The sequence below is a fragment of the Macrotis lagotis genome, chromosome 1, assembly GCF_037893015.1.
Source record: "Macrotis lagotis isolate mMagLag1 chromosome 1, bilby.v1.9.chrom.fasta, whole genome shotgun sequence".
Taxonomy (NCBI): domain Eukaryota; kingdom Metazoa; phylum Chordata; class Mammalia; order Peramelemorphia; family Peramelidae; genus Macrotis; species Macrotis lagotis.
In genome coordinates this window covers 389951631-389977292 of record NC_133658.1, presented here as the reverse complement: position 1 = coordinate 389977292, position 25662 = coordinate 389951631, and the positions used below count along the sequence as shown (strand labels likewise).

The following is a 25662-nucleotide window of genomic DNA, read 5'->3' as shown; positions in this document are numbered from 1 at the left end:
AGAAAATAGGAGAGGAAAGGGATGAGAGAAAAAGAACAGGGGAGGGGAGTGAAGGTGATAAAAGAGAGGATGATCATGAGAGAAGGTAGTCAGACACAACAGACTTCTGAGTAGGGACAGGATGAAAGGAGTGAGAAAATAGAATAAATGGGGATGGGGGAAATAGGATAGAGTGAAATATAGCTAACAATAGCAACTGTGGGGAAAAAAATATTGAAGCAATTTCTCTGATGGACTTACGGCAAAAAAATACTATCCATCCCAAAGAAAGAATTGATGGTGTCTGAATACAGACGGAAGCAAACTTTCTTTTCTTGCTTTTTTTTGGGGTGGGGGATTATGTTTATTTTTATAACATGGCTATTGTAAAATGTGCTTCATGGCTACATATTTTTAATCTATACCAAGTAACTTGCTTTCTCAATGGAGAGAATGGGGTGGGGAAAAGGGAGAGAATTTGAAACTGAAGGTTTTGGAAGCATATGTTGAAACTTTCTTTTGCATGTAGCTGGGGTAAAAAAAATTTTTTTAAATAAAATTAAGAAAAAGAAAAAAAGAAAATCACAAATGAACATTACAGACACATGGAGGAAGCTAGGTGGCTTAGTGGATTGAATGGCAGACCTGGAGTTGGTAAGACTGGAGTTCAAATCTAGTCTTCAACACTCACTAGCTGTATGATCTGGACAAATTATTTTTAAATTCTGTTTGTCTTTATCCATTGGAGAAGGAAATACCAAACACTGCAGTTTCTTTGTCAAGAAAATCCCATACAGAAATAAAAATTAAGGTGATATCTATCAATTAGAGAATGGCTGAACAAATTGGTTGTGATAAAATACCATTGTGGTATAAGAAATGATGAGCCGGATGATTACAGGAAAAACCTGGTATGACTTAAATGAACTGATGCAAAGTGAAGAGAGCAGAACCAAGAGAAAATTGAATGCAATAACAACTATATTATGAAGATGATCAACTGTGAATGACTTAGCTATTTTCAGCAACACAATGACCTAAAACAATTCCAGAGAATGCTTGATGAAAAATACCCTCTGCCAGCAGAGAAAGAACTGATGGAGTCTGAATACGGAATGAAGCTTGAGTTTTCACTTTGTTTTTTCATGTTTTTCTTTTTTTGAGGGGTCTCTGTCTTCTTTTACAACTTGACTAATACAGAAATGAGTTTTTCATGACTGCAAATGTATAACCTATAACAACAAATTGCCTGTCTTCTCAAAAAGGAGAAATGGGAGGGAGGAGAGAATTTGGAACTCAACATTTCAAAGAAAAAATAATTTTAAAATTGTTTTTGCATGTAATTAGGAGAAATAAAAAGTTATTCAAAAAATTGAAAGAAGGGGCGGCTCGGTGGCATAGTGGATAAAGCACCGGACTTGGAGTCAGGAGTACCTGGGTTCAAATCCAGTCTCAGACACTTAATAATTACCTAGCTGTGTGGCCTTGGACAAGCCACTTAACCCCATTTGCCTTGCAAAAAAAAAACCCTAAAAACAAATTGAAAGATGAAGGCATGAAAAAAAAAAGAAACTCAATACAGGGCCACAAAGAGTTGGACACCTCCATTCTTGGAATTCTTAGGCAGACTAATCTTTGAACATTCCTGCATATATTCATATAGTATTTTGTACATTTTCAATTAATTTACTTCCTATTAGGAAATGAAATGATACTCATTTCAGTACGATAAAAAAAAAACTGGCCTCGTTCATGATCATACATCCTTACTGACTTGTTTTCAAAGAACAGATTTTTTTTTAAATGGAAAGCCATTTTGGAGATCTTGATTTTTCAAACACTCCAAAGATCTATGGTTGCAACAGTATAGGGCATCTCTCCACCAATACCATTCAATCTTTCTTGATCACCTTCTTGAGTTCCTATGTCTCCCTCATATTCCACAAAAAAAAAAAACTTTGGGATCCAAGATTTGCAAAAAGTTAGCTGTAAATAAAAAGTTAGTTGTGGTGATTTTTCATCAATGAAACAAGACACTGCTTGACCCCCAAATGACCTGCCTGAAAATTTTAGACTCTCCTTTGATGGATCTATATCAATGTCATATTCGCTAACATTAGGTGTCTCCCAAGGGTCTATGCTGGCTCTCATTATCTTTTCCCTCTGTATCAGGGGACAGGAACATCTGGTCCATTAAATCATTTGATCTGGTGCTGCCACGGCAACCACAGGAAGAACTCAAAATTCAATAAATGTAGAAGTTTTTGAGGGGTGAATTGTTTGATCAAATATAGTAGATGAATGATGATCTAAATATCTAAATGGACATTAGCAGAAATATTTCCACATTTGGGGGTCTCACCAGTTACCATGGATTCAATTATCCAAATCCAGTATCTCTTCTGAACTATATTCCCCACATCAACAACTGTCTTTTAGACATCTCAAACCAGATGTCCACTATTAAATTCATTATTTTTCCCCCTCAAACTCTCCCCTCTTCCTACTAAAAACACCAACATTCTCCAAGTTACCCACCCTTGCAACCCTATTGTTATTTCTCACACCTGGACCACTGCAATAGCTTTCCCATCAGTTTCCATGTCTGGAAGCTATCTAGACTCAGTAACCAAAGAGATCTTCCTAAAAATTCAGTTCAGAATGCTAATCCCCTACTCAGTAAAATCAAATGATTCTTTATTATCTTCAGAATCAAATATAAAATCCTATTTGAATTTTAAGGACCTTCAAAACCTGGTCCCTTCCTACATTTCCCAGTTTTCTTATACTTGATTATCTTCCCCACGCACTATGACTCAGTCACACTACTCTCTTTGCTCTTCCTCTCATAGGAAATGCCATGTCTCAGTTCCCTGATTATCTTCTATTTATACTCTACATATCTTATCTGTTCACAGACTTCCCCTTTGGAATATGAGCTGCCTGAGGTCAAGACTGTGTTTCTGTTTTTCTTTGTACTCCCAATGTTTAACACAGTGTCTGGCACATAAAAAGCACTTAATAAATGCGCGGTGTGATGTCAGTAACCTGAAGTCTTTCTAGTTTTTGGACAGAGCTTGTGTATCATGAAGTCACTTTTGTGCCATGATGAGGCATCAAAGAAAAAGTTAGACATATGACAAGAAACAAATCCAATAATGCCCAGAGGATGTGATGCAGTAATTTTCTTCTATTCATTTATCCGTTCAGTCAACAAACATTAAGTACCTACAATTTTAGGCCTTGAAATGATGATCATTTTTGATACTTTAACAAAAAATCATTATTAAGAATTTGTGGTCACTTTCAATCACAAAAAAAAGCTTTGAAGTAGCAAATGGGATGAAACAATTCTACATTTATAATTTATGTGTATAAATTGTTTTATCTTCTGTAATTAGACTTTCTTCTCAATATGATTAGATGAAAACAAGTATAAAATATAACAAATGTTTTAAATTACTTTTTATAAAATCTTGGCAAATGTTTCTTTCAACAAGTAAGCTCATAAAAATCCATATTCATTTCATTAAAATAGCCATTAATGAGCTTATGTTTCTCTCTGGAGATTTTAAATATTTAATTAAAAAGGGAAAAGGGAACTGAAACAAAAATTAGGTCCTTAAAGTAAATACCTAATTCCAATGTCTTATTTCAGTCAAACAAACACACAGTAATCAACTAGTTCTTAATCAACTCTTATTGTTCTGCCACCAGGTTCAGAGTACAACAGAAACAACAAAGGTTTGTTTTACTGAAGTTATAGTTCATAGTATATTCTAAAAGACTATTTGAAATAATTGAAGCTAGGAAGAAGAGAATCTTGGACCTGTAATTTTTTTTTTTTGCAATGCAATGGGACTAAGTGGCTTGCCCCAAGGCCACACAGCTAGGTAATTGTTAAGTGTCTGAGGCGGGATTTGAACTCAGGTAACTCCTGACTCCAGGGCCAGTGCTCTATCCACTGCTCCACCTAGCTGCCCCAACCTATAATTGTTTAATACAATTTTTCAGAAAGTTTATTCTTTCAAGAAGCAACAACAGATGAGATGTTCCAAGAGCACATTACAAACTTAACTCTGAAGACTTACCTGTTGATCATATTTATTATTAGTTTTATCAGAGGAAAATAACTCAACTGAATAATAATAGCTTATTCCTCCTAAATCTCATTTGGGCTATCTGTAGAGTGTAAGCAATGCTAAGCATTAACAAAAAAATTTTTTTTTAACCTATTCACCTAGTTTCAGTATCCTTGATAGCCTGTTCTCTCTTCTAATTTTAAGCTGTTTTCTTTGATTGTGTTAAGGGTATTGAAATTGCTTTCTTCAGGGGGGCGGTTAGGTGGTGCAGTGGATAGAACACTGGCCCTGGAGTCAGGAGGACCTGAGTTCAAATCCAGCCCCAGTCACTTAATAATTGTCTAGCTATATGACCTTGGGAAAGTCATTTAAATCCCTTGCCTTAAATAAAAAAATTTTTTAAAGAAACTGTTTTCTTCAAATTAATCTGCAAGAAAAAGAAATGACTAAAGAAAGGATGCAATGTAATATGGTTTAAAAAGTGATGGAATTGGAATCAGAGGACCTAAGATCAAATTTCACCTCTGTGACATATTATCTTTGTGATACTGAGCAAGTAAATGGACAGCTCTGGTCCTCAATTATCTCATCTATAAAATGAGGGGATTAGAATAAATGACTCCTAAATTCTCTTCCCACTCAAGTCCTAGAAAATTATATGATTTTATAATAAATGTCTGTACTTTGCTTGATTCCCCTAAATATCCAAAAATCCCAAAATTGCTTTGGATAGCCTGTGTTTATTTACATATGTGAATATTTACTAAAATGTAAAATTCTTGAGTACTAGAATTTTTCCTTTGTTTGGATTTTGAGGGTTTTTTTGGTTTTTTGCCTTTGACTCTACAATGTAAAAGCTTTGCACATAATGGGTATTCATAAATGCTTACTGATTGTTGCTAATGTTTTCCCCAAAAATTTGCTTTTTATACATTTTATACTTATCTCTGCAGTTTCCTTTCCCAGTAGAATGTCTAAACACTGCCCTCCCCAAAGGGGCAAGGGCTTTCTTATCTATTCGACACAAAATGGGTATAGAGCAATGATTTTATACCAAATACCATAATAAGCTCAAAATGCTTATATAATCTGAATTTTAAAACTCTAAAAAACTTAGAATAAAATAATCTCAGATGTTTTTATAGTATAGAAAAGGAGACTACTTATCCATACAAAGGAGATCATAGAAGATTAAAAATAGAAAATATCTATTTCATGAAACTGGAAAGACTCAGCTCAACTAAGAAGGAAAGTCATGGATTAGGATGAAATATTTGTATCAAATTTTTCTGATAAAACTCATACACCCAAGATGCAAAAGGAATACAATATGCTAAGACCAAGAGTCATGTCAACAATGGATGTGATCAAAGAATATAAACCAATCTTTCTCAAAAGAACTGCAAACTAATAAAAACAATATGAAAGACTGCTCTAAATCATGAATAAGAGAAATGCAAATAAAAACTATGCTAGTTTTCACCTCACATATTGAAAATTAGTTGATGACAATAAAGATGAAAATTGATAATACTGAAGGACCTACAAGACAGGCACATTAATAACATATTGTTAGTGAAACTAACTTCTGGTAAGCAAATGGGAATTATATTAAAAAGAAAAAAAGAAAAAACTGAACAAAATGTCCATACTCTTTGATGCAGAGATTTCAGTGGCCCACAAATGCCAAAAAGAGATACTCAAAGTAGCACATTTTTGGAATAGGAAAAAACCGGAAACCAGGTACATACTCGTTGATTAGACTAAGAAATATATTCTAACAGAAAACATGACCTTGATATTAAAGATCATATTATTATTTTTTTATTTTAGTTTTTTAGTTTTTGCAAGGTAATGGGGTTAAGTGGCTTGCCCAAGGCCTATACATAGGTAATTATTAAGTGTCTGAGACCGGATTTGAACCCAGGTACTCCTGACTCCAGGGCTGGCATCACCTAGCTGCGCCTAAGATCATATCATTTTTAAAAAAAGAGAATAGAAGCAGATCATATACCCAGATTTCATCTCTGGGTAACAGATTCATTCTTAACTAAACAAAAGAATAACAAAAAAAATAAAAATAAAAACTTTGATGATATGAAACTGAAAAAACTCTGCATAGACAGATAGAATAAGAAGAGAAGCATTTTGGGGTGTAACTATGTGCCTGGTACATAGTGCTATATGATTGTATGCAATCATTTTACTAATAGAAATAAAAATCAAAATAAGATCAATTTTGGTTAAATGTTGTGGTTAGAAGTCATAAAATAGAGGAATTAGAAGAGACTGAAAGAAAACAGAGGCTTAGACCAAGTCTTTTTTCAAAGAGTTTAGTCATAAAGGAGATGTGAGCTATAGGATGATAGCTAAGGCAGGTTGGGGGGTAGGGGTGGGGGGTTGAAAGGAAAGTGTTTTTTTTTAAACAGGGAAATTTTTTTGGTATCAGCAATAAGAATATGTTTGTTTTAAAGATAAAAGTGAAATGGGTCAAAACTCTTACATTTCCTTCACTGAATTCTAACATCTTATAGAAGTTCTTGTAAAGGTAGATGATAAGTTTAAACTATTACATTTTTCAAAAACCAAATGCTCCCTCTTTAATATTTTATAGATTATTATAATATCAATATCTAAATGTTGCATCTAATTTGAAGCACATTTTTGCTTAAAATAAAAAACCTTTGCCAATCTCCAATAAAAAAGGGTTTTTTAAACTTAGAAAAACAAATTCACTAAAATTTTTTTTAAAACTGCCAAAAAATATTTATTTTCCCCTGGTGCAACACCTTGCTCAGTTTCTTATCCTCCAAAAGCATAATTTTTACCCTCTCTGAAAAAATATGAATAATACATAACTATATTACATAAATGCTGTGACTGTCATGGTTTCAATCATCACTAAAATTCTATTTTAACTTGGAAGCTAATCATCTGGAGGATGTTTTTGTTAACATGATTTAACACATTTCACTTCTTCATTGGATCCAGCATCTCAAAGGCTATCCATTTAAAGAACTGAGTGAGTTCTTTACAGAGCACACACTATGTTAGGTTCTATAATAGGTTCAGGTACAGTTCCAAAGACTTTTCAGAGGAGCTGCCTGGTTCTAAGTATGGAAAGGTTTATTACCACTAGGCTGGACATTAAGTGACAAAGTCTTTAGCCATTAAAGTCATGAAACATATTAACATAAAAATAATCCTTAACTTATAAAAAAGAATACTGATCATTTACTCCTAGCTGTAAGTTCAAATAGACATTCTTCCTAGATTTGTCAATATTTTATAGTAGTATAATACTGTAAATAAATTCTGTTAAATTCGGAAACAATAGTATCACAATCAAGTGGAAAATATAATGCAATCATTTCACATGATCATGTGCACATTATTATAGCTTTCAAGGTGATTTTCAATAATGACAGTCTCTAGATTCACCGTCAATTATGTTCCTATCACTCTACTCTGACAAATGAAAATGGAAAAATAAGAGAAACAGAAAGTTCTCTAATATTTTATAAGCATTAGCACATTACCTATTTTAAACAAGCAAACTTATTCTACCTAATTTTATTAAGATGGTATAGACTGTGTGGGTGTCTAACCTTTTAGCTCTTGCGGGCTGCATCATCCAACAAAAACTTTTTTAAGGGATACCTATAGAATTTTTTTAAATTTTATTTATTTAAGGCAGTGGGGTTAAGTGACTTGCCCAAGGTCACACAGTTAGGAAATTACTAAGTGTCTGAGGTCACATTTGAACTCAGATTCTCTTGATTCCAGGGTCGGTGCTCTAATCCACTGCACCACCAAGCTCTCCTTCATATAGAATTTAATATTTATTTATGACTACAATGTAACCAAATTACAATTAGTATAATAATAAAATGTAATAATTCCACAAGAATGAACTTTGAGGACCACATGCAGCCTATGGATTGTGGGTTAGATACACTCTAAAGTTTAAAGGCTCATAAATCTAATGCTAGAATAGACAAATCTAATCCAACCTACTCATTTTACAAACAGGCTAAGAAAGGTTAAATGACTTGCTCAAGGTTTCAAAGGCTGTAAGAATTTAGAGGTTAGATTTGAACTCTGGTATTCTGATTTCTGAGTTACTGCTCTTTCTGCTCATTACCATACTGCCTCCTTACAAAGAAGTGATATGTTCACTGTATAGCAGCAACAAAATTTGAATATAATTTCAAATATTGACTCTGTATATAGTGCTTTTCATTTAGAAAGTAATTCTCCTCTTTCACACACACACACACACACACACATACAAACAGACTTTTTCACGCATTTCCCCAAAAGCATTGTTTTCAACAAACAAGTTGAGTTCCAATCATAAATCATTTGCAACAATAAACTTCAAAAATTCAAGCTATGTATCAGAAATTATATGGCATTCTTACCTGGAGATCTGATGGCCAGCATAAAGCAATAGTGCAGTAAGAAAGTATAGGTAAAGCTGAACCAGATGCTGTCTAGGTAAAGTAAGGAGCACAACACTTAAGATATAACCTGTAGGAGAAATAAAAATAAAATCTCAAGCAAAATGTAATATTAATTCACTCTTAGTTTAATAACACTATTTTAAAGTAAATAAATCTTAAAGTATTAAATTCAAAATTGAATTTTCTAAGATCATTGCTAATGGTTTTTCAAGGGGAAAAATTATATGACTATTCTATCACTATGCTATTTATATAATTATATCATTCCCTAATTGATTAATGGTCCAAGAATAGGAACAGCAATTTTCAAAGGAAAAAATTCATACTATCAACAACCATATGGGAAAAAATGCACAAACTGTTAAAAAATAGGAAAAAAAAGCTACTTTACATCTCACACCACTGGATTGGCAAAGCTTACCAAGAAAGGAAAATAACATTTTTCAGAGGAATTGAAGGAAAACAGGAACATTAATAATGCCCATGAGTTGTCAACTGGTCTAAACATTTTGTAAAGTAATTCAAAATTATGCCCCCTAAACTACAAAACTATACATCCTTTGATCAACAATATCCCTACCTGGCATATATCCCCAAAGAGTTCAAAGAAAAATGCTAAAGATTTTTTATTGTCCTCTTTCTATCCTGCCCTTTGTTTCTAAACTCCCAGAAAAGGTGATTCTACTTTCTCTCCTCTCACTCTTTTTTTAAATTTACAATCTTGCTTCCAAGCTTATTGAAATGAAACTGCTTTCTCTCTGTCTGAAGTTACTAATGATCATTCTTAAATGCTAAATCCAAAGTTCTTTCCTCAATCTTCATTCTCCTTGACCTCTCAGCAGCCTTCAACACTGTCCTACCTATCTGATCACTCCTCCATTTCCTTTGCTGGATCCCCTCTCCAGATAACATCCTTTAACTACAGGGGTCCTTGAGAATTCTATATGGACAAACTTCTCTTATCCTATATTACTTCACTTGATGATCTCATAAGTTCCCACAGATTTGTCACTTTTATGGTGACAATTCCTAAATCCACCTTGTCCCGATTCCTCTTGTCGATTTTCAATCTCCTAATTTAAATAGACTTTCAGATATCTCCAGTAAACATCTTAAACTCAGCATAACCAAAACTGAACTCATGCTCTTTTCCCTCTACATGCCTCACCTTCTCCTACCTATCATTGTAGAAGGCAACAAACACCATTCTCCTAATCCCTCAGGCTCACAACCTAGGCACCATCCTTCGGGTCCATACTATCCCTCTCTTCCCATATTCAATCTGTTGCTGGAGACTGTCAATTTCACCTTTGCAACATCTCTTATGTAGCCCCCCCTTTCCTGACACTGTCCCCACTCTGTAACAGGCCCTTATCACTTCATGCCTGGATTATTGCAATAATCTCAAATTGCCTCAACTCCTTGCTCTAATCTATCCTCTATTCAATCACTAAAATAATCTTTCTTAAGGACAGGTTTCCTGGACATGTCAAATGAGATGTGTCAATGACATCTCAAACTTTCTAAAAACAAAATTCATTATCTTTCTCCCCAAATGCATTGCTCCTTCAAACTTCCCCATATGTCAAATGGTCAATCTCAATTTCAACCTTGATCTTTGCTCTCATTTACCCTACATATGCACTCAGCTGCCAAATCTCAATGTTTATCCTCATGCAGTATTTTTCAGCCATAGTCTTATTTTCATTCACATAACTACCATCCCAATTCTGGTCATCATTACATCACTATCTGACCTGAGAAAGAGACTCCTAAATTCTCCAAGTCTAGTATCTTACCACTACACACACAGATGCCAAAGTGATTTTCAAAAAAATACAAATCTCATCATACCATTCTCAGACTATTAATTCTATACAAATTGTGTAGAATTACTAATTTCATACAAATTGTGTATGTGGTCTCTTCCATTAGAATTTAAGCTTAATTATTTAACAAGAATTTCTTAAGTGTTTACTAATAATAATAATAATAATAATAATAGTAAACATTTATATGGTACTTATTATGTGCTAGGTAATATGTTAAACATTTCACAATTATTTATTTCATTTGATTCTCACAACAGCCCTGAAAAGGAGGTGTTAGTATTATCATCTACATTTTAAAGATAAAAAAACTAAGGAAACAAGTTAATAGACTTGCCTGGGGTCACACTGCTAATAAGTATCTGAGGCCAAATTTAAAGGCAGGTATCCTGATTCCAGATCCAAAGCTCTATCCATTGCACCACCCAGTTACCAGATTTTGCTTCCAAACTTGTGCTAAGCAAAAAACAGTCCTGGCTCTTTGTTCCCTGCTGGGAAGGGTAAGAGAGGGGAAACAAACAACCTCCCCTTAAACTGTCTCATCTCTCTTGAGGATCATCTCTTCTCATGTTTTCAATTTTTTTTCCCCAAGATAACTGACAAAATTTATATACATACTAACTCATAATATTCCCTAACTGTGGATGTTCCCCAAAGTTCTGTTGTAGGACTTATTCTCTTCTTCCTCTGGAAAGGGTAAGATTATAAACTCCCATTGGATTTAAAAATAATCTCTATGTAAATGACTCCCAGATCTATAAAGCTGAAGCCCTTGAGCTTCAGTCTCAAATCACCAATTTTCTATTGAACGTTTCAAACCGGATGTCTCAAAGACATCCTAAATAGAACAGGTCTAAAACATAATTCATTATCTTTCCCCCTCAGTCCTTCCTAATCCAATGCTCCCTATTGTTCTCAACTATTTTTCCAGGTCCCAAACCTCAGCATTATCCTCTGCACTTCCCATTCCATGTATCCAGCTGCTAAATGTTGCTGCTTCTACTTTCACATCTTTTATCATCTGACTACTCTTCTCCACTCATAGAGCTACCACACCTCAGTTTGCCTTGATTACCTCCCATCTCACTGAGCTTCCCTTTTGATTCCCTCCCATTTCTCACAATCCTGATCTATCCTGCACATTGCTGCCAAAGCAAATTTCTTTAAGTAAATATCTGATGATGTTACTCTCTCACTTAATCAACTCCTACAGCCTGTAGGATAAGATAGAAATGGATGTATTTAACTTTCACAGTCCTGCACAACCTGACATCAATATTTCAAACGTCACTAGACATTACATCTCTTCCTTCATGCTGAGATTCAGTCAAACTGACCTTCTCTGTTCCTCACATGATACTCTAATTTGAATCTCCATTTATCTGAATTGGTTGTTCCACATGCCTAGAATGTATTCCCTTCTTACCTCTACCTCAAGCTTTAAAATGCAGCTTATGCACTACCTTCTTCATAAAGTCTTTTGGAAATTCTTCAGACTTCTAGTGTCTTCCCTCCCAAACTATATCACCTTCAACTACTTTGTAAGGATTCGGTTTTATATTCATTCTATATTTATGTTGTTCATATTCTTATATGTACTTGTTTTCTCCCACGTTAGAATGTAAGCTACTTGAAAGTAGGATTTTACTTTTTGTGCTTGTACAAGTAAAAAGGACCTAGCACACAATAGGCTCTTAGTAAATATCAGTTGAGTAATTCATCATAAACATTAGTTTTCTATGTTCAAGTTGTGTGCATATCTCTCCAATCCTAACCTCACCTATGTTCTGGGCCTCTTTACCCATCTGCTTGCTGGACATTCCTATTTATTTCTCCCATTGAGACCCTTCATCTTTGACTGGAAGACTGAAAACTCATTTCCTTCCCTCCCTTTCAAAATACCTCAATCACCTTACTTTATTAATAAGAACACCACCATAATTATTATCCTAGTCAACCGACTAAGAAGCTGGAAGAACTTAAATAAGACAAACTATATTTATTCCTAAGTATTATTTTGAATGACCCCTCCTACCCTAAACCACCAAGATAAAGTATGGTGTTCCCTTGAAAGGAAAAAAATCACTGTCCCTGCCCTCAAGAAGTTCACATTCTAAAGAAAAGATACATATACAGATACATACATAGTAGATAGAAACTACACTGAACACTGTACACATTAACAGCAAGATTGTGTGATGAACAACTATGATGGACATAGCTCCTCTTAGCAGTTCAGTGATCAAGGACAATTCTAAAAGACTTGAGATGGAAAATGCCATCCACATTTAGAGAAAAAATTGTGGGAGTCTGAATGTAGACCAAAGCATACTATTTTCACTTTTTAAAATTAATTTTATTTCCCTTTCTTATTTATGCTTTCCCCCTTTAGTTCTGATTCTTCTTTCACAACATGACTAATATGGAAATATGTTAAACAAGATTGTACATATATTACCTATGTCAGATTATTCATTGCCATGAGGAGAGGGAAAAAGGGAACACAGGGAGATAGAAAAATGTAGAATTCAAAATCTTACAAAAAGATGAATGTTGAAAACTATCTTTGAATACAATTGGAAAAAATAAATTACTCTGGCATCTTCCCTGGAGGAGAGACAAGGGATAGCAAATGCCGCCTGTCCTTCAACCTTAGTAAAAAAACTGCTTAGAACCCTGAGGATGGTACAGCCTAGACCACAAAGCCAAGGAAAGAAGTCAGATGTTCTTGTTACAATCCATCAACCAGTCAGATACCACTGACAGACTGGTTAAGCCCAAAAGCCAAGCTCCAGACCACCAACCTTACTTCCTGCCTGACTCTACAGTCAAAGTATAGGGAAAATCTTATGCATCTTGGGAATTTCATCTGCAGCTGTTAAAGTTCCCATATCAACAAACACAGTTACTGAATATTTAGCAAAGAAAGATCTCACAAAGTTCTTGGTATTTTCAAATATTTCAACATCAGAAAGCAATATAATTTTAATAATAGAAAAGACATTAAAGAAGTTGCCACTATTCTCTGTGATATCTTAAAGACCATTAACAGCTTGAGGCTGAAGACTAAAGGGGATTTTCATCTTACTGAAGCTCCTACACAAAGTTTTCCTCTATTAGAGCAGGAACTTGAGACTAGGGACTATCTTTTCTATTTGTATTCTCAGCACTAAGCAAGGTAATTTTCACATAATAATTGCTTAATAAATGCTTTTTTCACTCATTCGTTCATAGAAGACATACAGAGTATATGGAAGACATGAGCAGGACTGAGAAAAACTTCTTGAAGAAGCTGGGGTTTCTGACTCATGATGGAAGGCCAAGAAGCTACTAAGAGCAAGAAGTGAGGATAGCCAATGCAGAAGCATGGAATCTGGAGATGGAATGTCTTATAGGAGGAACAGAGTGTGTAAAAGGAAGTAAGAAGACTGGGAAGATAGGAAGTAGTCAGGTTGTGAAAGACATTTAAGAATTTTAGAGCTGTACCTGGAAGCTCCACCAGAGTTCGCTAAATTAAAAATAATATGGTCAAATGTGCTCTTTAGGAAAATCATCCTGGTAGAGAACAGAAGATGGATTAGAGTGGAGAGAAACTTGAAACAGAGAAACCAACCAAGAGGTTACTGCACTAATTCCAATGTTAGGTAATGAGGGCATGCATCAAGTTGGTGGCAGCATGAAGGATGAGAAGTGACATATACAAGTGTGAAGATAGAAACAATAAGAATTACAACAGAACAGAAAGAGGAAAACTAGAATCACTGTCAGCAAAGTAGCAGTAGAAGTTGGCAATCAGCAAAATAAGAGTGAAAGTAGAAATTGTAAAACAATTTCACAAGATGATGAAATCTAAGGTTCATACAGGGATCAAATTATATCGCCAAAAGGAACCTAGAAAGTATTTTTCCAAGGATTAGAATTTTCCTTGCACAAATGACAGCCCCTAAGGATATAAGTGGACTTCTCATCACTACTGTCAGTTGAAAGTAGGAAATCAGAAGAAAAAGGCAGATACAGGTATTCAAAAGTAGAAGATAGAATAATACAAACTATGATTTTGGATACAATTCTGACCAACAAGGAGAAAGTTGCTGCTGAAGTTATAAGAAATTCAGGAGCAAGTAAAATCCATCATTGAGGAAGCTACGATATCTTTAAATAATATAATGAATGAATAAGAACCCCACCTTGAACTTAATGATATTGAACTGCTCATATTCCAGCATGGAAAGATGAAGTTGATAACTCATGTGAAATTTCTTATTATTACGCCATTATTATGGCAGTAAAAGAAGGAAAATATATAGACAAGGCACAGTTGGAACTTGATTTTGAAAGGATAATATATTAAAAAGATGGAGTTAATGGGAGAGAAAAGAATGTAGTGGGAGAAAGGGAGAGGTAGAATGGGGTAATTTATTTCACATATGATGATGTTGTTTATCCTTCATTCTCCAAGACAACCATGATATCAAAGGAGATGATGCCATGACAAGCACATAAATCGGATTTGACTGAGGGGGTACTATCCTAAGTCACCAGGCTCATTTTCTCCTCCAGAGTCATCTAGGTCCAGTAGCCAGATATGAATCAGGATGACTAGAGACAGCCCCAGATGTGAGGCAATCAGGGGTTAAGTGACTTTCCCAAAGTCACACAGCTACTAAGTGTTAAGGGTCTGAGACTGGATTAGAACTCCCACCCAAGGTCAGTTTCTCTGACTCCAAGGTCAGTGCTCTATCCACTGCACAACTAGCTGCCAATAATTTCACATAAAGAGGAAAGAAAAAGCTTTTGCAAATGGAATGGAAAAGGGAAAAGGTGAGAAGGAGTGAGTGAGCCTTACTATCATCAGAACTGACTCAGAGAGAGAATAACATACATACTCAATTGGGTATATACCCTAGAGGGAAGTAGGAGAGGAAAGGGGTGGAGGGACCTAGAGAGAAGGAAGGTGATAGAAAGGAGGGAAGATTGTGGGAGGGGATAGTCAGGTGCAGAACACTTGAGGAGGAACACGGTGAAAGGAGACAGAATAAAATATGAAAGGAGACAGAATAAAATAAATGGGGGGGGGATGTAGGATGAGCGAAATACAGTTGACAATAGTAACTATAGGGAAAACATTGAAACAAGTTTCTCTGATAAAGACCTCATTTCTCAAACATAAAGATCTGAGTCAAATTTATAAAAAGTAAGAGCCATTACCAAATGACAAATGATCAAGACATATGAACAGTTTTTAGATGAGGCTATCAATGCAATTTTTAGAAATCATTTTTCAAAAATGTTCTAACTCACTATTGATAGGAGAAATGCAATGCAAGTTGGAACAATTATGAGGTACTATCCTATATCTATTGGATTGGCTAATAGGACAGAAGGAGAAAATAACAAATGTTGAAAAGGATGAAGGGAAATTGAGACATTGATGCACTGTAAAAGGAGTTGTGAAATGATTCAACAATTCTGTAGAGCAATTTGGAACAATGCCCAAAGGACTATAAAAGCAAGTCTACCCTTTGGCTATTGGTGCCACGGCTAGGTGTATATTCCAGAAGTGATGAAATAGGGAAAGAAAAGAACTTATATGTATAGGGATATTTATAGCAGCTCTGTTCTGGTGGTAGGGAGCTGGAGATAGAGGGGATGGTAGGGAGCTGGAGATAGAGGGGATGCCCATCGACTGGAGAGTAGCTGAATAAATTGTGGTATGTAATTGACATGAAATGCTTCTCTGTTATGGGAAATGATGAACAGGATACTTTCAGGAAAAATATTACATGAGCAGATGCAAAAGGGAAATGTATACAAAGTTATAGCAATACTGCAGGATGATCAGCTGTGAATGACCTACTTTTTCTCAGCTTATTTTGATCCAAGAGAACTCTGAAGGACTTTTAAGATAAAGAATACTATCCATTCCAAAGACAAAGTTGATGGTGTCTGAATTTGGATTGAAGCATTTTTTTTAACTTTATTTTTCTTACAGTTTCTCTCTTTTTTGGGGGGTGGTACATTTACTTTTACAACATTACAATTGTGGCAATGTTTTTCATGACTACACATTTTTAATCTACATCAAGCAACTTGTTTTCTCAGTGAGGGGTGTGGGGTGGAAGAAGGGGAGAGAACTCGGGAATTCAAGATTTTGGAAATGAATGTTGAAACTTGCTTTTGCACATAACTGGAAGAAAAATAAGATAAAATAAAGGGGAAAATTTGTAAAAAAAAAAAAAACAAACAAACAAAAACAAATCTCACCATGCCCAAAAAACTAAGATAACAAGTAATTTGAAAAAAAATCAGCAAAATAGCAGAATATAAAATAAACCCACATCACTTTTAATGATATCTCATTTAAAAAATAAAACAAAATAAAATATCGTGATATAATGATGAAAATATCTTGAACCCATTCAGAATTCACATAAATGCAACTACAAAATAATCATTACAGAAAAAGAAGAAGAAATAAGTAATTGGAGATAACATTAAATGTCTATGCTTGAGCTGTGCTAATATAATAAAACTAATGATCCCAGATAAAGCACTAATTTAATAATTAAATGCAAAGAACTTTACATCAAAGAATGCTGAGACCACAAATAAAACAGAAAATAAAATCGTTCACTCTCAAACAAGGAAGGCAGCACACAAAAGGGACACCGGAAGCAGAGGAGGAACAATCAATCATAAGGTGAGGAGAAGGAGAAGTAAGAGTAGATGAGTCTGGCTAAAGTATAGATCCCCTAAAATAGTAGTACAGCCAAGGAAGCACCAAAGGGCAGGTGAAGGGAGACTTCTCAAGGGTGGGAAGGCGGCTGGTGAACTACCAAATTAAGCTATGTTTAATGCTATGATAATAAAAAAATACCAGTAACAAACTGTGGTATATGTATGTCATGGAACACTAGAAACCAGGAGGGGGGTGGCTAGGTGGATAAAGCACTGGCCCTGGAGTCAGGAGTACCTGGGTTCAAGTCCAGTCTCAGACACTTAATAATTACCTAGCTGTGTGGCTTTGGGCAAGCCACTTAACCCCATTTGCCTTGCAAAAAACCTAAAAGAAAAAAGAGAAGAAACCAGAAGGGATGGGAATTCAGGGAAGCCTGGAAGATTTGCATGAACTGATGCTGAGCATGGAGATGAACAGAATCAGAAAAACATTGTACACCCTTAACAGCAACATGGGGGTGATGATCAACCTTGATGGACTTGCTTATTCCTTCAGTGCAACAATCAGAGACAATTTTGGGCTATCTGCAATGGAGAATACCATCTGTATCCAGAGAAAGAATTATGGAGTTTGAACAAAGATCAAAGACTATTACTTTCAATTTAGAAAAAAAATGTTATCCTATTATGTAATTTTGCTCTTATAATTTATTTTTCTTCCTTAAGGATATGATTTCTCTCTTATCACATTCAACTGAGATCATGTATACTATGGAAACAATGTAAAGACTAACAGACTGCCTTCTGTGGGGGGGGTGGGGGGAAGGGAAGCAAGAATGGGGGGAAAACAGTAAAACTCAAAATAAATAAAAGCTTTCTTAAAAAAAAAAAAGAAAAAATATACCAGTAGGTTACTTTCTAGGATAAGTTAAATAAAATTCATATCAAAGAAAAGTCAAGATTGTAAAGGAAAATAATAGGGGAGAAAAGGAGGAAGTGTGATTTATGTTCTTTGAAAAATCTGGAATTATACTATAAAACCTATCATCAAAATTATATGTAGAAAAAGAAGAAAATAAGCATTTACTAAGCAGTTTCTGTGGACCAGACACTGTACTATGTTATACAAATATCTCATTTGATCTTCACAACAACTCTGTTAGGCAATTGTTATTATCATCTCCATTTTACAGATGAGGAAACTGAGGCAGAAAGAGATTAAGTTACTTGCCCAGCGACATACAGTTAGTAAATGTTTGAGACAGAGTTTGAAGTGAGTTTATAAAAACAGAATTGTCGGGGTGGCTAGGTGGCGCAGAGGGGTGGCTAGGTGGTGCAGTGGATAAAGCACCAGCCCTGGAGTCAGGAGGACCTGGGTTCAAATCCGGTCTCAGACACTTAATAATTACCTAGCCGTGTGGCCTTGGGCAAGCCACTTAACCCCATCTGCCTTGCAAAAACCTAAAAAAAAAAAAACAAAAACAGAATTGTCTATGCCTTTAAATCCCAAATAAAATCCCATCCTCTAGAGGAAGCTTTCCCTAACTTCTCTCAATTACAAGGTCATCTCTCTGTTAATTATTTCCTATTTATCCCATATATAACTTACTTTTTATATATTTGTTTATATGGTGCCCCCCCCCCGCCAATTAGATTGCAAGGTCTATTTTTTGCCTCTTTTTATATTCTCATTGCTCAGCATAGTACCTTGACACACAGTAGGCATTTAATAAATATTTACTGAGTTGAATTTAATTAACTACATATGAGTCAAGTACGCAATAAACTCAAGAACAGAAATCACTGAGAAAGTTCATAATTCAATGAAAATTGCTTGGAAAATTGTATATTTTTGCAAAATCCAAACAACATACAATTACAATACAGATTTCAATTAGTCTATGGCTTGGACCTGGATGACTCATCGGTGGGTTTTTTTAAATTAGTCACATAAGTTACAGCCCAATATGTTAATTCTTTTCTCAAATTCTTCTTAAATTGTATATCTTATGCAAATCACCTTTGCTACTCTTTTCCCCCACTCACCTTCAATACTGAGAGTAGGTGTTAATCTTTTTTTCTGACATGGACCCTTTTAACAGTCTGGCAAAACCTATTACAAAATAATATGATTCTTTTATGATTCATAATTGAAGGAAATGCTAATTTTCAGTTAGGGATCAATGAGAATAAACATGTACCTTTTTTCCCCAATGCCTTCCTTCTAAAATTAAGCTCTTTCTACAATAAAATCTATCCTATGTGTTATTTGCATATTGTCCATATTGTCATGAGTGTAATATGAATTCCTAGAAAGCAAAATATAATTTATCTTTTTTTACCAGCATTTAACATAGTTCTAAACACAAAATAAATTCTAAATAAGTGTTTTTACATTCATTCAATCATTCATCCACTCACATATTAATAGCATTTTCCAATTTATGAATCATTCTCCTTAACAACAACCCAGGGTGTAAATGATGCAGATATTATCATCTGCATTTAACTATAAGGAAACTGAGGCCAAAAGTAGTTGAATGGTGTCTTGCCCAAGATCACACCACAAGTATGTAGAGGATTCCAGGATTTAAACTTTAGACTTCCTGAGTTCAATCCTATTTATATTCCACCATCTTTCCTATAAAAAATAGCATAACATATGATTCCAGTCCTTAATCCTAGTGTCTATCCATCTAGGGAGATTAAATGTACATAAATTCATGAGAAGCTAAATAACAAGTCATGTCACAAGGCAGTTGAACAGACAACTAATCCAAATGCGACCTGCAGAAATTGAGCATAAGATATTTTTGGCTGTGGCATTCAAGAAAACTTAAGTAAAATTAAAAATTAAGGATAGTAACCATAGCATAGAACCAAAATAATAGCACTTACAGTATTTCCAAATTACACGTATATGACTTTCCTTTGGACAAAATATAGAGGATTATCCAAATGAAACATGAACCAGCTCTCAATCACTGAAATCAAAAAAGGTAGGTTTCTAAGAATTGACTCATAAGGACTTTAAATATGGTAAAGATCATCACTATAACGCAAAAACAAAAAAGGTATTAGAATAGGGATTCTTAACCTTTTTGTATCATGGACCTCATTTGAAAGTCTGTTGAAGTCTATGGGTATTGCTCTCAGAATAATGTTTTTAAATGACTAAAATACATATAATTTTGAAATATATGAAACATATATAATTTCAAACCAGGTATCAAAAATTTTTTTAAAGAAATTTACAGGGTCCCTGGTTAACTCCTGCATTAGTTCAGTATTTTGATTGCCTGAAGTTCCAAATTAGTAAAACAGTTTTTCTAAATCCAAATGATAGATACTAGGATCATGATAAGTAAACTCAACTCAGTAGATTTTATGTTTGTATTTACTGCCTTGTGACTTTGTTGTTGTTGTCCTTGTTCTTGTTGCTATTGTTCTTCAGTCATTTAGCAGTGTCTGGCTCTTCCTTATTCCTTGATTGATAGTCCTTAAATGTTTTCCAGGCAAAAATAGTGGAGTGGTATCCCATTTCCAGTATATTAAGGCAAACAGGGTCACACACACACACATGGTAAGTGTCTGAGGCTGGCTTTGAATTCAGGTCATCCTGAGTCCAGGTACAGTGCTCTATTCAGTGAACCCCACAGCTGCCTCCAAAATATCAGCCCCTCCTTCAAGCTAGAATCAAATCAATGACCTAAGAATTCTCACATATGTACATACTACAGTCCTCTGCTCTACCAACTGAGCTCTTAAAGGACTTATCTTACCACTTAACAATCCTCAAACAATAAATGAAAGAAAAAATTTCAAATTATCAGTGTCATGATTTTGTACCACATGCAAAAAATTTCTATTCTGGATTTTATTTCGGGATGGAGGTGACCTTGAATTTTGAAAAAGTAAAAGCCAGCAGAGACAAATTTCTCAGCAATTCTACCAAGCTATAAAGGCCTTAAATATAGGTCTGGCGCTAAATTATACCTCTGTTATCCAACTACAACCTATACTTGAGAAGGTTCATCTTACAGAAACACCTGGGCAATTTTTTTTTCAGTTACTGCAACACTCCTAAGCTCAGAAGATTACACTGTCGGTGGAAGTAGTAACTGCACTAATGACGACATCTGTGATTAGGTGGAAATACAGGGAACAGTCAATTTACAACACAGTTATGCTCTAAAAGTTTCATTTTTCATCTATTAATTTGGAATTCAAGATATGACTAAATAAATGACTCGGGTTTCCAAGCTAGCTCATAAAAGCTTCTTTAATATGTAAGGTAGGAAGGGGTGGCTAGGTGGCATAGTGGATACAGCACTGGCCTTGGAGTCAGGAATACCTGGGTTCAAATCCAGTCTCAGACACTTAATAATTACCTAGCTGTGTGGCCTTGGGCAAGCCACTTAACCCCATTTGCCTTGCAAAAACCTAAAAAACAAAAAACAAAAACAACAACAAAAAATATGTAAGGTAGGAAACAGGCTAAGAAATAGATTGGTAGATTAGTGGAATATATTAGGTATGCATTACAGTATAGTAAATGACCATGATAATTTAATATATGATACAGCCAAAGATCCAAGCTTTTGGAACAAAAACTGGCAGGAAAACTGGAAAACAGTACAGCAAAAACTAGGTCTAGACCAACATCTCACACTGAATACCAAGATAAGGTCAAATGGGTAAATGATTTACATATAAACAGTGATACCATAAGCAAATTAGAAAAGCATGGAATAGTTTGTCAGATCTATGGATAAGGAAAGAATTTAGAATCAAAGAAAAGAGAGAAAGCATTACAAAATGTTCTAGTCAATCAAACAAAACCAAAGCAACCAAAATTGAAAGGAAAGTAGAAAACAGAAAAATTTTTTGCAACAAATATCTCTGATTGATCAACTATGATGGATGCTGCTCCTCTAAGCAATTCAGTGATCAAGGACAATCCTGAGAGAGCTGTTTTAGAAAATGTCATCCACATATGAAGAAAAAAAAACAAACTATGGAGTCTAAATACAGAACAATATATTCATTTTTTAAAATGTCTTCTATATCTTTCTTTCTTTCCTTCTCATGTTTTTCCCCCTTAGTTCTAATTCTTCTTTTACAATATGACTAATTTGGAACTATGTTAAATATGATGTATACACACAATCTATATCAGATTGTTCAAAGCCAAGGGGGGGGGGGGAGAGAAGGGAGTTAGAAAACTGTGCAATTCAAAACTTGCCAAAGGATGAATGTTGAAGACTACCCTTGCATGCAATCAGAAAAAAATTAAATAAAAACAAATATCTCCAATATGGGCTTCATTTCTCAAAAATATAGACAATTGATCTTGTTATCTCTTATACTTTCCTTAAGGATGTGATTTCTCTCTCATCACGCTCAATTTAGATCAATGTACAACCTGGAAACAAAATAAAGACTGAGAGATTGCTTTCCAGGAGGGGGGTAAGATTGGGAGAAAAACTGTAAAACTCAAATAAAATCTTTTAAAAAATATAGACAATTGAGTCACATTTATAAAAATGCAAGTCATTCCCCAATTGATAAATGACCAAAGGATATGAATATATAGTTTTCAGATCAAGAAATCAAAGCTAGCTATAGTCATATGGAAAAAAAATGCTCTAAATCACTACTGATTAGAGAAATGCAAAGTAAAATAGCTCTGTAGTACTAGTTCATACCTAACTGGCTAATACAGTAGAAAAAAGAAAATGATAAATGTTGGAGGGGACATGGGAAAACTGGACACCAATTGGACTGGACTCCACTGTTGGTAGAGTTGTGAATTGATCCAACTATTCTGGAGAGCAATTTGGAACTATGCACAAAGGGCAATAAAACTGTGATAGATACCACAGTTAGGTCTGTATCTCAAAGACATCAAAAAAAAAAGGAAAAGGAGCTATTTGTAAAAAAAAAATTTACAATAGCTCTTTTTGTGTTAGGTAAGAATGATAAATCATGAGAAAGGCTAACTGGCAAAAGACTAAATAAAGAATGGTTAAACAAACTGTGGTATGTGATTATGATGGAATATTATTGCACTAAAAGAAATGAAAAGCAGAATGATTTCTGAAAAACCTGGAGCTAATGCAAAGTTCAGTAAGCAGAACCAGGAAAACAGTTAAAGCAAAACTAATACCTTAGTTATTTTCAGCAATACAATGATCTAAATCAATCCCAAAGAGCTCAGGCTATCAGCCATCTCAAAACAGCCTGAAGAATGCCATGTTTCACTTCCATTCTTTTTTTAAGTCTTCTCATACAAAATTACTAATATGGAAATGTTCTGCATTGTATAAACTACATTGGACAGGTAATCAAGGAAGGAGAAGAGAAGGGAAGTAGAGAAAGGTAGAATTTTGAATTCAAGACTTTTTAAAATGTTAGAAATTTTTTTAAATTTTATTTATTTAAGGCAACTGGGTTAAATAACTTGCCCATGGTCACACAGCTAGGCAATTATTAAGTGTCTGAGGCCAGATTTGAACTCCGGTCCTCCTGGTCCACAGCCAGTGGTCTACCTACTGAGCCACCTATCTGCCCCCTTGAAAATTGTTTTAACATGTAACATGTATATTTTAACATGTAGAAAAACAAAATATTTTATTTTTTTAAATATAAGGAAAGGGGTAATTAGAGAATTAGGAAATGCTTCCCAAAGAAGGGGGAAGTTGAGTTGGCTCTTGAAGGGACAAAGGGATTCTCTGAAACAGTTAATAGCATGGGGGACTGTCAGTGGAAAGGCACAAAGACAGTAGAGGCAGTGGTGTCTTCTGAGAGAAATAAAGAGAAATTCACTTTTTAGCTGAGTAAAGGAAGGAGAGAAATGTCCAGTGGTATTGGAAATATTGGTGGGTGCCAGCTTATATATAACTTTAAAGGGTAAACAGAGACATTTATAACTTATACTAGATACAAAAGGAGTTTGATTTAAGTAGGGGAGTAATTTTCATTTAAGGAAAATAGGATGTAGGATGAGTTGGAATGCTGAGATATTTGAGGCAGGGAACCAATGAAATGACTGTTGAAATAATTTAAGCCAAAAGTGATGAAGTTAATTAAATAAGATTTAAACTGAGTGCTGAAAAATGGTGAGAAATATGAAGGTAGCAACACATGGCAACTGACTAGATATGTAGAATAAGGAGAGAATAAGGAGTGGAAGATAATGCCAAGATTACAACAAATATGAAACATAAAATGACAGTACTATTTTAGAAAGAGCAAAGTTGAGAGCTGGGTTTAGGGCTAAAGAAAAATTATATTTTGAACATAGAAAGTTTCAGTTGTCTCTGAGACAACCAGTTTATAATGACCAATAGGCAATTGGTAATGAAGGACTGAATATCACGGGAAAGGTTGGGGCTAGATATACAAAGATCTGGGAGTTACACAGAGAAACTATGAGAACTAATGAGTTCACCATAAGAGTATGTAGAAAGAGAAGAGTAGGAGGCCTAGAACAAACCTTTAAGCCTACATAGTGGACAGGATCCTAGCTAATGAACCAGTAAAGGAAATGGAAAATGATTAAACAGAGAGAAGAAAAACTAGGGGAGGATTGTCTAAAAGAGACAAAGGGGTTATCTTGAAGAACATAGTCAGTTATGACAAATACAATTGATAGGTTGAAAACAAGTACTGAAAATAAGACAATCAAATCTGGCAATTAAGAAACAAGTGGTAAAATTTAGAGATAAGAAATTTGGGCTAAATTGTTGATTCATTAAAGACAGGTTACAGTAGGTTGACTTTGGCTGATGAGACCAATCTGAGCTCAGAATACTCTACCACATGTAGGGCACAAATAGTTCATGTGAATAACTGAGATGGGTATTGTGCCATGCTGTACAATCAATTCCAAAGTTCTTGAGAGACTTTCATAATATCTTTGTATTGTTTCTTCTGACCCCACTATGAGCATTTGCCTTGTGTGAGTTTTCTATAAAATAGCCCTTTTTTTTGGCAGGCATCCATTTGGCAAACAATGTGACCAGTCCATTGGAGTTGTGCTCTCTGTAGTCATGTCTGAATGCTCGACAGTTTAGCTTGAGAAAAGACTTCAGTGTCTGGTATCTTATCCTACCAGGTGATTTTTAGAATCTTCCTAAGACAATTTAACTGGAAGTCGTTAATTTCCTGACAGGGTACTAGTAGACTATTTCTTTTGTCCATTTGGATCTGATTCTTCTCTCACATGTTCAACATCAATATATATTTAGCATGATTATAAATGTAGAGTCTATATCAGATTGCTTTCTGTCAGGGAGAAGAGGAAGGAAGGGATTAAGGGAGAAAAACTGTAAAACTTAAAACCTTGCCACAAAATGACTGGTAAAAACTACTATTTGCATGTAGTTGGACAAACAAATACATAAAATATTTTTGAAAAGAAGCATTGAAAGTGACTAAAGATGGAAAATGAATCATACAGAAATTTTATTTTGCTTGACTTCATAAAATTGATAGAGTGATGGTGGTGATTGTGGTGGTGTTGATGGTGGAGAAGGGGAAGAGATAATCAAAGGGAGGAGGAGTAGAGATAGGATTTTCACCCCTCTCTCAGAAAAAAAAGAGAGAATAGAAGAAATCACAAAT

General features: G+C 34.7%; 1 protein-coding gene across 2 annotated transcripts in view; it reads right to left on the bottom strand.

Annotated features, from left to right (window-relative positions):
* RNF145 (ring finger protein 145) overlaps positions 1-25662 on the bottom strand; it is a 109981-nt gene that overhangs the window by 62686 nt on the left and 21633 nt on the right. For both annotated transcript variants that reach the window (XM_074212511.1, XM_074212510.1), the window contains exon 3: positions 8486-8594. In XM_074212511.1, the coding sequence (XP_074068612.1) occupies positions 8486-8594 (109 nt within the window). The remainder of the gene's footprint in view (positions 1-8485; positions 8595-25662) is intronic.